Source organism: Pogoniulus pusillus, chromosome 7 (assembly GCF_015220805.1).
Source record: "Pogoniulus pusillus isolate bPogPus1 chromosome 7, bPogPus1.pri, whole genome shotgun sequence".
Taxonomy (NCBI): Eukaryota; Metazoa; Chordata; class Aves; order Piciformes; family Lybiidae; genus Pogoniulus; species Pogoniulus pusillus.
In genome coordinates this window covers 17,799,213-17,816,632 of record NC_087270.1, presented here as the reverse complement: position 1 = coordinate 17,816,632, position 17,420 = coordinate 17,799,213, and the positions used below count along the sequence as shown (strand labels likewise).

The window sequence follows — 17,420 nt, the reverse complement described above, 5'->3', positions numbered from 1 at the left end:
GATAGTAAGCCACCTGTCTGTATTATCCACAGTCCTCCTAAGTGAGACATATCGCACAGGTAAATACACTAGAACTCAGTTTATTCAACATACTGTGATCAGCAGGGCAGCACTCACCTAGGTCAGCTGCAAACTGCCTTTTCAGTAAACACTATCTGCAATGGCTGGCACCACAGCTGTGCAGCACTGGCAAAGAATCCATGGACTGCTGCAGTTCTAAGGTAGATTCTGCCGGGGTTGTCCTGCTAGGCACTCAGCAGCACACCATGAGTCTGAGGGCACCCACAGATGCTGCAGCCACAGCAGCATCAAAAGGCTCAGTGAAGCCCTGCAAGCACACTGTGACGGGCCTTAAGATCAGAGGTAGATTCTAGTAATAGCCAGCTCCCAGGCAGTACAAGAGTTCTTTGGGATGTGGCACATGGGTAGAATGGCACTTCTGAGGTATAACTGCAGCCTTGAAACAGAAATGTTACATATAGCTCCACAGACAATTTTTTTCCTGGGCTAACTGAACAGCCAGTGTTTAACACACCCTGGAGATAAAGGATTTCAATACATTCTTCAACCTTTCAGTTTTCTTGTACAATAATAGATCTTGATTCTCTCATGCAATGCAGACTGCATCTTGGATAAAAGCATGAGACAGTCTTAAAAGCAGGCTCAATCTCTACTCTGGAAAATTCAGACAATGGTAATTATTTTTCCTGGTACGTGAATGAGGACAGAAACCTAAATCCTCTATGTCGCAGCACCCACTCTTCCCACCCAGGACAAGTGCATGACATTCCACATCAGTGAAGCCACAAGATCACACTAGGTATCAGAGACAAATGTTATTATTGTCTTAATAGATGAAGGATGGACAACAACATCAAGAACTTACAATACACTGACAAACACATCTACATGGAAAGATTAATTAGGAGAAGCACCAAAGATGAATACTCATTTCCCACCTAACTCAGAAAAGGCAAAAATGGAGGTCTGCCTACTGACAGCACATGCATGCACACATGTACGCAACACAGCAAGGCATAGCCACTACAAACACAGTTTCCCCCTCTTTGGTGGAGTCTGATATCTTCTAGATCTTGTTCAGAATTTTAGTGGCAAAAGCACTGCCTGTTGAGAAGATACAGCAGCACAAAACACCAGGAAAATGGAAAGCCAGGCTGGAGAGAAGAGAATATACACATACGACTGGTAGGGGATGCCTGCAGATTTTACACACCTTCTAATCCAGCAGAACATTTGGAGAAGACTGGCCATGTACACGGCATCAGTATAGTCAGAGACACACAAAAGTAACAGCCACAGAGACACAGTGAAGCTAAAACTTGCATGATTTGTAGCATGAGGTTGATTGTGCCTCTTACCAGTAGAGGGACATATAATGAAACTTGTCATTAAAGAAGGCAGGACTAAAAGGTGATTCTCTAAAAGAAGACCTTACAGAGTGTCTTCTGTCCTTATGCACTAACATATATTTTACTGGTAAAAAGCCTTAAAGCAAAGAAAAGCCAGTATAAGTACAAAACTGACATTTATCACTAGTCACTTGTATTTCAAGAACATTTTTCAAGCTCCTTAACAAAAACAAAACCTGTAACTTACGAAGGACTGTATACACTCACACAGGAAGAGAGCATATACGGAGGCAGAATGTCTGTTATTTAAAGATCCTCACTTTCAGAGCACAATCTCTTAAACAGGAGTGTGGGGGTGAGTGTAAAAACAACCAAACACATAGTCGGGAGGGGAAGCATATGAGAGAAGAATCTGAACTGGCAGGGCTGCATCAGGAGAAGCAATCTGACAGGCCCATCGAGAGATGAGTTATCCTCCCAACAGTCAGGAAAGCTGATGTCCTAGAAGCCAATTTTTTAATTATGCTAATAATAGTTCAATCAGCAAAGCCAATACTGCATATTCAAACAAATATATGTACAAGCTGTGGGCATGAACACAGGAGACTTTAATTAAGGGAGAGAAAGGACACTGAAGCCTGGCTTACCACACACCACTGTCTCCATTTAACACACCCTTCTCAGCTAGAAGACATTAATATTGCCAACATCAAAGCACATGTGCTGCAGCACGGAACCATGCTCTCCATGAGGGAGTTGGGGTTGTTTAACCTGGAGAAGAGGAGGCTCAGGGGTGACCTCATTGCTGTCTACAACTACATGAAGGGACATTGTAGCCAGGTGGGGGGTGGCCTCTTCTCCCAGGCAACCAGCAACAGAACAAGGGGACACAGTCTAAAGTTGTGCCGGGGTAGGTATAGGCTGGATGTTAGGAGGAATTTCTTGCCAGAGAGAGTGATTGGCATTGGAATGGGCTGCCCAGGGAGGTGGTGGAGGCACCGTCCCTGGAGGTCTTCAAGAAAAGTCTGGATGAGGCACTTAGTGCCATGGTCTACTTGACTGGATAGGGCTGGGGGATGGATTGGACTGGATGATCTTGGAGGTCTCTTCCAACCTGGTTGATTCTATGATTCTAAGTGCTAATTCAGCAGGACCAGGCTGTCCCCATGTCATGGAGGCAGGGAATTAATGTGGCCAAGTTTGGAATTTAAAAAATGAAATTATTTTATTTTATTGAAAACCCTGCCCCCAAACTATATAAAGCTAGTTTAGGTTTATTTACAGATTCTAATTTGATTGGGAATTCTTCAAAAGGATGTTATGGGCAAATTTAGAGATTGAGGAAGACAGGAAACAGAGAAAGCTAAGCTTTACTCCACTATCAATCAGGCTAAGCAGAAAATTAAGGGAGCATCAGGCTTTACTCAACGGAGTTGAGATAGGTATTTGGCAGTGATCCCTTGCTGGAATTCTCTGTGGCTCGACTGCCTGCCGATGCTGTAAGCAATATCCAATAGTCTGGATGCATGCAGCAGAAGCCCAAGGTGAGTGGGAAAGCCACCGAACTCAGAAACGTCTCAAGACAGGGAGCTGCAGAAGCAACACTGCCTCAGCAGCGGCAGGGGAGAACAGTTCAAAGGCAGGGACGGTGTAAAACCAAGAGCTGTGTAAAAAGGTAAGAGCCGTCCAAAAGCAGGGACACTCCAAAAGGAGAACTGTCACAGCAGGAACCTGTCCTGTCAGGAACTCTGTCAATATGGCAACTCTTTCAAGGTGGGAACCCCCTCACCTTCTCCAGTCAATCACCAGCCTGACCTCAGCGTGGGCTCCCACACAGGTCGGCACACGTGCAGAAATGTGCCTCCTGCTGCTCCACCTTCCAGCCTGCAGGGTGGGGGAGGTTTTCGAGCCTTCTCCTTCTCCCCCCTCAAATCCTCAGTGGGGGTAAGAAGAAAGGAATCTGGAGTACTCTGGAAGACCCTGCTGCAGCACTGCTCACAGAGGGCTTCTCAAAAAAAGGTCAGGGTAGGATGGGAAACAGAGCAGCCCACTGCTGAGCAAAGCACAACCAAGAAAAGACAAGCAAGCACCCAGGTCCCCCAGCTCCCAGCTGTTCCCTAAAAGCATACATTGGCCAAAAGTGTCCTTCCCTGAAATATTTAAGCTGAAAACATTAACCATGAAACAAGTTTCCAGCAGCCAGACCGTAAAGGTCTCTTGCACAAGAACTCAAGTTTACAATATTTTTAACAGCTGACATTTACAGCTACCTACAGTCAAAGTTTACAAAGTTTCAGCCCATCTAAGCAAAAACCAACCTACGCTATCATCTCTATAGGAAAGTGACAAACCACTTTCAATTAGATAGCAAAGGTGATACACTTGCATATCCCCAAATAAGTTACAGCTGTTCTCAGCACCTGAGAACTGAACAGTTCATAAATTTGGCCGACTCCAGAGTCATCCTCCCTTTTTGAAGCTCCTTTGGCTTGTTTCAGAAACTGGACTTATGCTGCAGATTAAACCCAAACCTCATTTTGTATTCCAGCCTCTTTTACAGCAATAAGGGAGACATTTAGCAGTGGGGAATGCATATTATAGATCTTCTGTGTTTGATGTAGTACTATCTCCATAATGGGCCTTGAACAGTTTCCATGTGCAAAGGGTTAACCCTCCTGGGGGTGTGGATCTGACCACAAGTACTAGAGCACTCAGAACACAAGCCATGTAAGACAGAACCTAGAATCATAGAATCAACCAGGTTGGAAGAGACCTCCAACATCATCCAGTCCAACCTATCCCCCAGCCCTAGCCAGTCAACTAGACCATGGCACTAAGTGCCTCATCCAGTCTTTTCTTGAACACCTCCAGGGACGGTGACTCCACCACCTCCCTGGGCAGCCCATTCCAATGGGAAATCAACTTGCTGCTCATGAACAAAAGTGCCCCACTACCTAAATACAGAAATCTTTTCAGTGCCTTGTAGAACGTCAGCATGGTACACAGATCTAAGACTGTGTTTTGCAGCTGAAGAAAAGGCAAATCCATTCATACAATGAGCTATGTGATATAGAGGCCCATATAGCAAATATTAATTATCAAGCAGAATTAGCAAGCAATGCTGACAAGCAAGAGATGATTAAAAAATGAGGAAGGAGAGTCAGATTTTAACATATAAAATGAAAAAAAGCTTTAAGTGGAGAGACATGCACCATCTTTTCAAGTAGTTATATTTACAATCTCAGTTCTTCAAAGGGTTGAATTATTTAGCTTTTTTCCTCCCCTTCAGCCTTTGTGTGCTTGTCAAATGTACTGTAAAATCTATACTGATGTAATGAAAAGATCTTTGACCCAAAGGTCAGTACAAATATTGACCCAATTGTTTAAAAGCCCAATTCAAAACTGACACCAAAAAACTCTTAAATGATAGAGCCAGAATCCTCAGCAACGGCAAAAACACATCCTTTTCTACTTGGATGAGGGCAATGGGACTGCCACAGAATTCACAAACATGCTGAAGTCAAGTCTAATCCTATAGAATGCTACCTACAGCCCCCGGGCTCCACTTTACACATTCACTCTGCAATTTGTATTAGGTTTACAGAAGCAGAGAAATTCGTATTCACCTTAGGGCACAAAAGAGAAAAGTACTTTCCAGGTCTGAAAAATTCTGTCCTCTTATCACAAGGAACCACTTCATGCTGTCTAATGAAATGAGATACCACATTATTATTAACAAATTGTAAGATAAAGAACTTGTCTAACAGAACTTCACTGCAGCTATGACTGCACAAGGACAGGCAGTGAAGGTGAACCAAGCATGTAAAACTCAGAGTCACAGCATCTGGTCAGAACATGCATCCATTTCCATTCCAGGCTTTACTCTGCTGATGAAAGTCATTCAAACAGGTAAGTGTCATCAATTACTTTTTAATAAAGCTCTTATTAGCATCCAAAGGCAGTTGTGCTGGACATGGGTACCTGGCAGAAGACATCTGAGTCAGCCCAAACTTAATTATTTGGTCAAATCACATACAGTCATGAAGAATCAAGCAAGGCATGTGGATACTTATTTTTACACTGAAGGAGTCTTGAGCAATTAGTCTACTGTTGACCTTGTCTGTAAGTTGTCATATGGAGACTGCTGCAAAGTAGACTTCTGGGGGCTCTTTCTCTCTTCAGTTTGCCTTCTAAGTTGTGTTCCTGCCCTTAGAAGTAAACAATGAGATGATGGCTTAGCTAAACCTGGCTGCCACTGATGTCTGATAGTACAAGAATGGCCACCTTTAGATTCTTTCCTGCGTGGCACAACATAAGTGGCATAGATCTTCACAGGGCTTGAACTACAGACCTAGAATGATTTATTAGGAGCATACAGTTCCTACAAGCTAACTACGAAATCTGCTTCTTTATTAGAAAGTTACAGAGGAAAACTACAGTACAACAAATTAAGAGGCCACACAGCACATATAAAACTTTCTGGTAAGAATTACTTCACTGGCAGCCTTTTTGACCTATCATCTGCTTGATTCCAGCATTATCCAGACTTGCTGACTGAGCTGTAAATCCTGTGAAGATTGCTCATTCAGAGATGGGAGCAGTGATGGAAGGCTAAACTGAATAGGCACCTTTATCCTTTGAGATCTAACTGCAAAGAGAACAATGTAAAAGACAGCCCAGCTACAAGGCTAGACCGCAGATGCCACATATTATCTTCCTTTCTCTGCAAGAGAGAAGAAACAGAAAAGGAAGGGAAGAAAGCTGCAGAGCCACAACCACCAGTTCTCCAAGTTAAATAAAAATTCAGAACAAAGTACAAAAGGAGTGGTTGTTTTGTTTTCCCCTCAACAACTCATGTAATTTCTGTGTAACTTTACTGATAAGGCAACAGCATCCAAAGGAGTCGGATTGCTAATTTAAAAGTCATGCCATTATCCAGGCAGGGATTTGCTACTTTGCACAGTGTCTGGCAAGCAGGACAGTCAAATGGCTAGAAAACTCATGCCTCATCTCCACATGTATTTGTAGTCAGCTCCCATGTGTCTGACCAAGGATGCTAGCAAGCAGGCTTCTCTCAGTTCATCACTTGGTTTAGCAAATTCTGTCCTTCCATACACAGAAAATAACAGGCCCTTGTTATGAAAAAAGCATTTGCTGAAAAGCTAATAACTAAGGGGAAAAGGAGACTGCAACCACATAGGTTGTACTGTCCTGATATCATCTCTTCATACAGTTCCACTGTCAACACAGGATCACTTCACACAAAGAGAAGGAAATTAAGAGACAATCCTAGAAAACCTCCTTTTTTAATATATTTGTAACTTTACAATAAACATGAACCTAACCATTCATTCCCTGCAGAAGCAGAAAGTGGAATTTCCTTCCTGCTTTTTGCAGTAGCAGCAGCCCAGCAGAAATATATTTACTTTCTTTAAATAGCCACTGCTAGGATGGAGTTTAGAAACAAGCTTCACCTAGTTGTCCTGAATTATAAGCCACAAAAAAAACCAAACTTGTTGTCCTTTACAGAAGCTTCATTTTTCAGTTTAAAAATCTGAGACATTTCTTATACCAATACCCAACCTTTCAAAAAATGCTCTGAGCATTTAAATACATTTTTTCATTAATATGAGAACAACAATTCTATAAATAGCTATTCTTCACAGAGCTGATTTAAGACATTGTTTTTACAGACAACAGTAGGAAACTGAAGGAGGCCTTAGTGCCAAAACATTAAAAATTAAGAACTCTCCAATCAACTCTGGGTTTCCATTTATTATTATAAGGTTAGCTGTTATTTTTTGGCTTATACAATTAGTTTCTGAAAGGGAAGGAACAAAACAGAAGACTGCAGTGTGCTCTAGCATAGCTACTGGGTTTGTGTAAATCAGTCACAGCCTTCAGCTTCCGAGGGCATTCATTGTACCTCTCTGGGCAGTAATTTACTAACTTTGAACTGTCAACAGATGAATGTACTAATGCCCCCCAATACCTTGTACAAGCAAAAGCTCAGACAAGATTTTTGTTAAAATTCCATAACAGGATTTCCAAGTATACTAAGTCAAAATTGTGCTCCATTTCCTCTGAAAATGAAGTATAGGAAGATAAACAGCAAATTGCCTGGTCATAGAATCATTTCAGCTGGAAAAGACCTCTGAGATCGAGTCCAGCTGTCAACCTAACATCACCATCCTGAAGTGTCATGTCTACACGTTTCTGTACACCTTCAATGACTGACTCCACCACCTCCCTGGTCAGCCTACTCCAATGTCTGACCACTCCTTCAGTACAGAATCTCTTCCTGATAGCCAGTCTAAACCCACCCTGATGTAACTTGAGACCACTTCATCTAGTTCTCTAACCAGAGAGACTAGGGAGAAGAGGCCAACTCTCATCTCACTACAATCTCCTGTCAGGTAGAGAGAAATAACATCTCTCCTCTCAGCCTCCTTTTCTCCAAACTAAACAATCCCAGTTCCCTCAGTCACTGTACATAAGACTTATTCTCTAGGCCCTTCACCAGCTTTGTTGCCCTTCTCTGAACACGCTCCAGTAACTCAATGTCTTTCTTGCAGTGAAGGCTACAAAACTGAATGTGGCATTCAAGGTGCAGACTGTGCTGGTTTGAGGCTAACTTGACTGTTTTAATGAGAGAAATCAGGTTATTGGTTGTAAAAAGAAAACAATGATGACGTCTGTATCATTCAGTGGTTTGCTGAGTGGGATAAAAAAGTCAAAACCTAGATAATGTTCAGCTATTTTCTCCTGGGACATTGTCCTGGTTCACTTCTCTGTCTGGACTCTACATTGCTTGACCTAATAATCTTTTCTTCTAACCCTCATCTGCTCTGACACCTCACCTCTGACTCCAGCATCTAATGATGTAAGCTACAGGTTTCCGCTTTGTTTATCTGTGGGTTTCCGAGATAGGAGGAGTTGGAAACAGACAAGGGAGGCCAGTTAGCCTTGAGCACTTCTGGGTAGTTTGCTTTTGTCCAGGAGGGAAATCAGGAGTTCTATATTATTTATATCTTGTTTATAATTGTAAATAGATGTATATATTGTGTGTGTATATATATATACACGCTTCTAAATTTTGCAGTGCTGTAAAGATAGCTTCATCTTACTTCCAAAACCATCTGATTTAGTCTGAGTAATTTCAAGTAGTGGGAGGGGAAAAAAGCTTCCAACCCATTACAAGTCTCATCAGTGCTGAGTACAGGGCCACAATCACTTCCCTACTCCTGCTGGCCACACTAGTCCCAATACAGACGAGGATGCTGTCGGCCTTCTTGGCTGCCTGGGCACGCTGCTGGCTCATGTTCAGACAGCTGTCAGCCAGCACTCCCAGATCCCTTTCTACTGGGAAGCTTTCCAGCCACTCTCTCCCAAGCCAGTAGCAGTGCATGGGGTTGTTTTGATCAAAGTGCAGACCCAGAACTTGGCCTCATTACAACTCGTACAACTGACCTCAGATCATCAATCTGCCCCATCCAAATTTCTTACCCTCACATATATCAATGCTCCCATCCAATTTGGAGTCATTCACAAACTTAAGAGAGTGTACTCAATTCCCTCATGCAGATATTAAAGAAAACTGGCCCCAAACCTAAGCCCTGGGGAAAATCACTTCTGACCAGCTGCCATTAATTACCATTCTTTGGACCTGGCCATCCAGCCACTTTTTGAACCAGTGAAGCATCCACCCATCCAAGCTGTGAGCAGCCTGCACATATAATGGTTGCAACCTCCTCAAGGAATTTTTTCACTGGTATCTAACCATAAAATCAACAGAAACTTCCAAAAACCAGCTATGCCACTGGTAAACCACTTTTCCACAGCCATAATACTACAAGCAGGTATTTACTCACTTTGGCAGTTACTCCAACAGAAGGCCAAAGATCAAGCAGTACCAAGTACTGGCACAGTTCTCAAAGGGAAACTGGTACAAGCACCTACTTTATAACTACTTGAAAATTCATCTGTAATAAAAGGAAGAGCTCATATAGTTGCTAGTTGCTAGGGAATAGTTTGCTGTAACAAATCTCAATAATAATTTTCTACTATGTGTCTGATATGGTATATGAATCTGCACCAAACTGCTCAGAATGTCACTCCACAGTCAGCAACTCCACAGTCTCCAACAGTTGGAAACATGACAACACTGATTTCAAGGGGTGACACAGATGTGAAACTAGAGTAACACAACAGTGAACCAGGCCATGAGCTTTCTCAACATCTTCCCAGCCAGAGCAGTGACCTCAGCACACCGGAATGTTTTTAGAAGTGTCCAGCAAGGATTACTAGAAACTTGGTGTTGTGGTCCAACAGGCATGGCCAGGGAACATGCTGCAGTTTAGGAGGAAAATTCAAAGGGACCTCTGGCCTCTGGGAATTCTATGTCTGCCCCTATGCCCCATGGCCAAAATCCTCAATGTACTGAAGGCAAAACGTAGAAACCATAAGACAGCTATGAACCACAACAGCCCCCTAAATGGATCTCTGTCTATAAACCAGGACAAACACCCCTCACTGGTCATCAGATCATTAACATGGCTGGAAATGACCAAATCTTCCATCTATCTCTCCATATTTTGTCACCAGGGAACAGCCACACTTGTATTTGCTCCCCAGAAGAGCAGAGTAACATATGCTGATGTAATGCTTGCCTGTTTCTGCCAGGACTGGCACGCAAAGCCTCCTGATTCTTGCCTGCCACACCAAAGAAAACACAAAGAATCGTTCTGGAACAGGAAGCTTTTTTCTTACCTTATTTTGATCTGTCCAGTAAAAGAAAAATCCCTGTGGATCCGTTCTGAGAATAATTGGAGTCACAACAGTGGAGTCCTGAAGAAGAAAAAAAAAGACAAACAAAAGAATCCATGTCATCACTCAGAGCACATAATTACGCACTAAGCTCCTTTGCCACCATACTAATGAACTACAACATCTAGGAATTACCCTGAAGGTATCAGCAGCATGATGTCACTACAAGAATTTAATATCATCCACCTAATCCCCACTTTCATGGCATAACATATTTCCATTACTGAAAAGACAGCACTAAGTAACTCCAGACTCATCAACACAGAGTTATTCCAGCGAAGGTGGCAGCAGTTGAAGCAAAAGAGACACAACACACTAACTGTCAAACTAGAGCCCCCACAATAAAGTACTATAGTCATCAGAAGTCCACTGCCTACCTTGATCCAAGTTAGACTCCAGATATAGGTGTTTTGCCTAGAATACCATCCACTACATTAAGACTTCCATCAGTTACTTCCTAGTAGCATTTTTCTGTACAATCAAACTATGGAGACTTTAGCAATGGGAGCACATATATTCCACCCCACCTTCACATCAGTTCAAATCTGCTCTGGTAACATCCATAGCTCAGGTCATTTCAAACCAAGCACCCGAACAAGAGGACACAGCCTCAAGCTACGCCAGGGGAAATTTAGGCTGGAGGTGAGGAGAAAGTTCTTCACTGAGAGAGTCATTGGACACTGGAATGGGCTGCCCGGGGAGGTGGTGGAGTCACCGTCCCTGGAGCTGTTCAAGGCAGGATTGGACGTGGCACTTGGTGCCATGGTCTAGCCTTGAGCTCTGTGGTAACAGGTTGGACTTTATGATCTATGAGGTCTCTTCCAACCTTGGTGATACTGTGAAGTACTGTACATGAATTACTCTGGTCATATACATGTTCTTATCTTCTGACTGACAGCAGGTATCTGGCTTAGGAGATACAGGCTCTAACCAAAATCTTTTCTGCAGGTGGGAGTTCATTACATCTCTTACCCACTGTGATTCCCTGATTCCTAACAATAACTGGCATCAATGCACCCTGATCCAAATAAGGTATCTCCTTTCTATTTTTCATTACATCTGTAAAAACACTGTTGAGACCTCTACCTCAATTTAAAAGTTATGGAGGAAGCACAGAAAAGAGGAGAAAGGCAGGCAGACAGAAAAACTGTCTGAGCCTTATCTCCATAGGAATCCAGGTTAGGCACAGAACTGGCCCTCAAAGATGTATATTTCTGTTGAAATGTTACAGGAATTTTACAGCTTTAGCATTCACCTGTTTCCAAAGTGGCAGGCAGTATGTGAGGTTAGTCTGCATTCCTGTAAGGAAAAATAAGAGCTCTAATAGGTTCACACTTAATTAAAATGTATTTAGTTGTGGGAGGTTTTTTCAGTGCAAATAAAGTTACTGTAAGTGACACTACCATAAATAAAACCAAACTAACTGTAAGTGCTGTTTCCAATGCAAGCCAGCACATCTACGATTATGTCACCAGTGCAGCCCTTTGTGACAGAGTAACCCAAATCCCAGCAACAAGCATTCCTGAGACAGGGAAGTTCAACCATTCCCAATCTACAGGTTGAAAAAACGAGACCCAGAGAAGCTGAGTGAGAGGCCTGGTGCCAGTTGCAAGCATGTTGGGGAACAAGTATAAGATTAAACAGAGTCAAGTGTGAAGCATATTTTTGTCAGCACAGGAGAAATACTAAAAGAGCAAGTTCCAGAGGGACCCTGACAGGCTGGAGAGATGTGTCCAAGCCAACCTCAGGAAGTTCAACAAGACCAAGAACAAGGTCCTGCATCTGAGTCACAGCAATCCCAAGCACCAGTATAGGCTGGGCAGTGACTGGGTTGAGAGCAGCCCTAGGGAAAGGGACTTTGGGCTGCTGAAGGACAAGAAGCCCAACATGAGCACCACCAGTGTGCACTTGAAGCTCACAGAGCCAATGGTATGCTGGGCTGCTTCAAGAAGTGTGGCCAGCATGTCAAGGGAGGTGATTCTTCCACTCCAGTGAGACCCCACCTGGAGTACTGCATCCAGTTACAAGAAAGATATGGACATGCTGGAATGTGTCCAGAAAAGGGCCATGAAGATGATCAGAGGGTTGGAGCACCTCTCCTATGAAGACAGGCTGAAAGAGTTGGGGCTGTTCAGTCTGGAGAAAGAGAAGGCTGCAAGGAGACCTTATTGTGACCTTCCAGTACTTGAAGGGGACCTACAGGAAAGCTAGTGAGGAACTTTCTAGGATGTTGGATAGTGATAGGACTAGGGTGAATGGAGCAAAAGCAGAAGTGAGTAGGTTCAGATGGGATGTTAGGAAGTTCTTCAGCATGAGGGTGGTGACACACTGGAATAGGTTGCCCAGGAAGGTGGAAGCCCTATCTCTGGAGGTCTTTAAGGCCAGGCTGGATGGGGCTCTGAGCAATCTGACCTGGTATAAGGTGTCCTTGCCCATGGCAGGGGGGATGGAACTAGATGATCCTTGAGGTCCCCTCCAGCCCTGACAATTCTATGATTCCCAGTTCTACACTAAGAAGAAATCCAAACCTTTAAATGGGAGTAAAAGTTCTTGTTGTAACTGGAATATCCAAGCTGTGCATTAGCTGTGCCACAGGTATGTCAATACCCACACGAGCTTTCTGAGGGTGGGAACACGCATGGCTGCACCCAGGCAGTGCTATGGGAGTGTCCTAGCTGGGATCATAGCCCCTTCACACAGCACTAGAGACCTTTCTTTTCTTCAGCACAAGAAAACTCTGTTGTGCCCACCTCCCCTAAGGGAATAGGCATACAGAATTTGTACCATTTCTGGTTTTTTCCCTGGTTCTCCATAGTTTCCAGCATCTTGTGCGCCTGAGAGTCAGTTACTGTTTGAGTAACAGGCAAATTCATTTTTAAAATACATCTGGCCCTGAAGGGATGCTGACTGCCTCTCTGTAGCCACAAGCTCCTACAGAAGCATTCGTAAACCTCTGTCATTGTGTCAGTTTGAAGCAGGCTAGAATGTTTTGGTGAGAAGAATTAGATTACAGGCTGTAAAAGGAAAACAATGGTGATGTCTACTTCACTCATAGGCTTGCTGAGATGTATAGGAACAAGAATCCAAACACAGATAATCACTCTCACTGGGGCTGCTGGCTGAGCTGCTTCTTACTCTCTAACCTCACCCTCCATTTTGGACTAATCCACTTTGCTCCCTAACCCCCCTGACCGAACCTCCATTCTTCCTTGGGACTGGGGTAAGGTTGAAAGGGGGAGGGGGAAGGTGCAGGGGTGGTTGAGAGCCCTCCTGGGGACTCAGGTTTCTGGGAGGGGAGTTGTGTTTCTGTATTACCATTTTTACCTTGTATATTTCAGTATATAACTGTATATACTGTAAATATCTGCTTGTATATTGTGTTGCTGTAAATAAAAGCTTCATTCATATTTCCAGAGCCAGGTGAGTCTCATCTGGGTGATTTCCAAAGTGGGGGAGCGGGGGGCAGGGAACACCCAAACCATCACAGTCATTCAAAAATGAGATGGGGGGGGGAAGTAAAAAAAAATTAAATGACCAACAAACCAAAAAACTCTGCTCTGAAAATTCAACCTGCTTTCTTTAGCTTATTTCACTATGAGCCTGCGTATAAATATGGAAAAGACTGTCTTTCTGCCTTCCAGATGAGCTACAACAGATCTCCAGGAAAGAAGAGAAGGGAAACACAGGCATGAAGCAATTATGTCTGAGATTAGTCTATTTTGCTGGTTAGTTATTTCTTATTAGTATTAGTTCTTCAACCCAAAAGTTGTTGGATCTGTCTGCCTGTGCTGCTGACATACAGTTACAAAAGTAATACTCTTGTAGTTGCAGATTGTAAAATGCTCACCAATCGGACTTCAGAAAGTGGAGGATGAGGGAAAAATGCCTTGATTATCTATTAGGTGACATAAAAAGAAAGCCTCATCATAACAGGGATAATGATGAATCTTAATTAAGATCCTCTGTGCTCCAGGAAGTTGTTTGCTTGTTGGTTTTGTTTGGGTGTTTTTTAATCTAAAAAAGGCAGTAGTGCATTATGCTTCCTTTCTAAATTAACTATGTCGGGCTGCTGTTCAGCACAGCACAATTAATATGCTGATGAACACAAGAACCCCATGCTGTCAAGCTGTATACAGAAACACAGGATCTGAGAATAACTTTGCACATGTAACTGTGTAACAAGTCTCTTAGGAACTCTTGCACACAGTCAGCAGCAACAAAAGCCACGTGCAGAATGTCTGGTACGTTCTACAAGTTAACTTGTTGAAGTCTGTGCCACCAAAAGCCAAACCCTGGAGCTCTGGGTGTAGAGGAATGGAAACAAACTTCCCTAGTTGGCTGGGCAAGTCCTTGTCCCCACACCACATCAACATAAAGTCCTTTGTGACATGAATCAGGTTTGTCTCATCAATCTGGGCAACCAAAGAGATGTGAAAACCCCTTTATGCATCATACGTTCAAGAAGAAAAGTAGCTCAAGGCTCTGAAATACAAATTTGTTTCAAAAGACAATTCTATGATTCTATATAATAACTAAGCAAGTTCTGGATAGGGCAGCAATGTGCCCTTATGGCCAAGAGAGACAATGGGATCCTGGGATGCATCAGGAAAATGTGGCCAGCAGGTCAAGGGAAGTCCTTCTCCTCCTCTACTCTGCCATGGTGAGACCACACCTGGAATACTGTGCCCAGTTTTGGGCTCTCCAGTTCAGGAGAGACAGGGACCTGCTGGAAAGAGTCCATCAGAGAGCCAGGAAGATGACTGAGGGACTTGAGCATCTTCCCTACCAAGATAGACTGAGAAACCTGGGGCTGATTAGTCTGGAGAAAAGACTGAGAGGAGATCTGATCAATGTCTATAAATATCTGAGGGGTGTCAAGTGGCTGGGGCCAAGCTCTTTTCAGTAGTCAGCAGCAATAAGACAAGGAGCAAGGTCTACAAACTGGAACAGAGGTGGTTTCATCTCAACGTGAGGAGAAACTTCTTTACAGTGAAAGTGGCAGAGCCCTGGAATAGGCTGTTCAGAGAGGTTACGGAGTCCCCTTCTCTGAAGACTTTCAAAACCCGTCTGGATGCATTACTGTGTGATCCTGCTTCGGCAGGGCAGTTGGACTGGATGATCTCTGGAGGTCCCTCCCAACCCTTAAAGTTCTGTGATTCTGCAAAATTTATTTACAGAACACACACACACACACACACATATATATATATAAAATTCTCAGCAGACACACCTGCACTAATTCAGAAGAGTATCCTGAAGTCCATTAATTCCATTTGCTTTACCCAAGAGCTGACCTACCTTGTAACTCCTCTGAGCGGATTTACCAACCACACACAACTCTGAAGAGGGTAATGGACAGGACACAACAGATACAGAGGGAAAACCAAACAAAACTCGAAGGACAAACAAATAGGGAGCAGATGTTCATTTGTTCTCTAACCCACTCAAATACAGAACACGACAACTAAACACCGGGGGTGGGGGGAGGGGAGATGTCAGTGTGCATCTCTAAAGTTGATGGGTTTGAAAATTAACATTTAAGTATATAGTAGGAGCACAGCTCTTGCAATTCTCTAGATGTCAACAAAGCAAGCAGCCTTTTGAGTAGAAACTCCTGATTCTTGAGACACTTCCAAGTATTTAAGAAAACGAGCAGGAGGAGGTGAGGAAGGCAAAAATCAGCTGTAACCAGGACGGAGTGAGGAAAAACAGTAAGAGTGCAGCAGTCAATGATGTAAATTATCATGGCTTATCAGGCTTTTTAAATGCCAGCTGAAGATGCCTGTGCCAAGCAGCAGCTTGATTTCTGACAGACCACTATTGCAAATTGCTCAAATAGAAAGGCTTAAGAGCGGCCCTAAGATGGCATTCTCGCTGTGCCACGTATTACACCAGTCTAAACTTAAGTGAATAACTTTCCTAAAGGACATTTAATTTCATCTTTAAAAGCCTTCCACCTTTTTATTTGTTGGTGTAGGGCCAATTCTCTACTTTACTCCAGCTTCACAGCCTCAAATGAGTAACGTGGTTGTTCTACACTTATTCCATTAAGCTGCCTCCTAATTGGCTGTACAACCTCAGATCCCGCATTAGCGGTATTCTTTATCTTACACTTGTAAACCAAGAAGCTTCAAGTCTATGCACACAAAGTGCCACAGAGAACTTTGGGAGCTTACCAACCACATAGAAGATCAATGGACAAATCCACATTGATGTGCCTGACAGGTAACCATTTCCAAGTTTGATTTTAAGTGCGCATCCCCCAGACTACATCCATCATCAGCAAGTAAAAAGTGTCACTTCCATTTGACTGTTACTGACCAATAGAGACTACCATATAAAGCCCAGCAGTGAAGAGGGTGGAAATCCTGGGTTAGTTCCTTTCTGATTGTACACCCATGCTTTCTAATCCTCAGAGCACCCCAATCAACAGGCTGTGCACTCACCCACGAAGGACAGAGCCTTCTGCCCTGCTCCTCACCTGTCACAGCTATAACCTGAAGAGACATGAGGTGAAAAAGAATGGATACATAAAGGTGCACTGCTCTGTCACCTATGTCCTGGGCTTTGGCCCTTGTTCCCAGAACTTTCTGTACTTTATTCACTATGTATTGAGGCAAGGGTGTGACATTACTGCCACTGTGTTTTGTGCCAAGCAGAGTTCAGTGTTAAAATGATCAGAGAATATCACCAACTAAGACTAGTGTGCCTGCAATGCAAATATTAGGCCACTCCTGGCACAGGTGAAAAGTTCCTAATGCATCTTTAAAATACCTTCAAAGGAATGAAAATCTGTATGTACCTTGTCAACTAGCAAGACCATGAGTCAGATGACTATGGGTTTTAATAAATCATATATAGATAATCATGATACTTCTTAAAAATAGCTGCAGTCAAAATTCACATCAACAAATTTTAAAAAGTAAAGCAGACCAGTTGTTATCTTCAGCTCTTAAAACAGATGTGGTTCATGGCATCGCCTTATTAAGCCAGACCCTTGTTTTCTGTTTGCCTCAGACATTTAGAGACATTGAACATCCCCAAATACAACCCAAAAACTTCTACACATATCATTGTTTCATTTACTTGAACCTTCTCCTGGAAAATTCCTGCCAAACCGCTTCCAAACACAAAGCACAGATTTTTTTCTGGCAGAGGCAAAATACTCTGCAACTTTCCTTCTGCTTGAGGAAAAATGCTTGAGCCTTGGTTGAACAAAGGTGT

General features: G+C 43.2%; 1 protein-coding gene across 3 annotated transcripts in view; it reads right to left on the bottom strand.

The window, feature by feature from the left end:
* Positions 1-17,420, bottom strand: part of PLCB1 (phospholipase C beta 1) — a 434,017-nt gene that overhangs the window by 408,920 nt on the left and 7,677 nt on the right. For all 3 annotated transcript variants that reach the window (XR_010302819.1, XM_064146106.1, XM_064146104.1), the window contains exon 2: positions 10,140-10,217. Coding sequence is in view for 2 of the 3 variants with exons in the window: in XM_064146106.1 (XP_064002176.1) it covers positions 10,140-10,217 (78 nt within the window). In the remaining variant the exon portion in view is untranslated. The remainder of the gene's footprint in view (positions 1-10,139; positions 10,218-17,420) is intronic.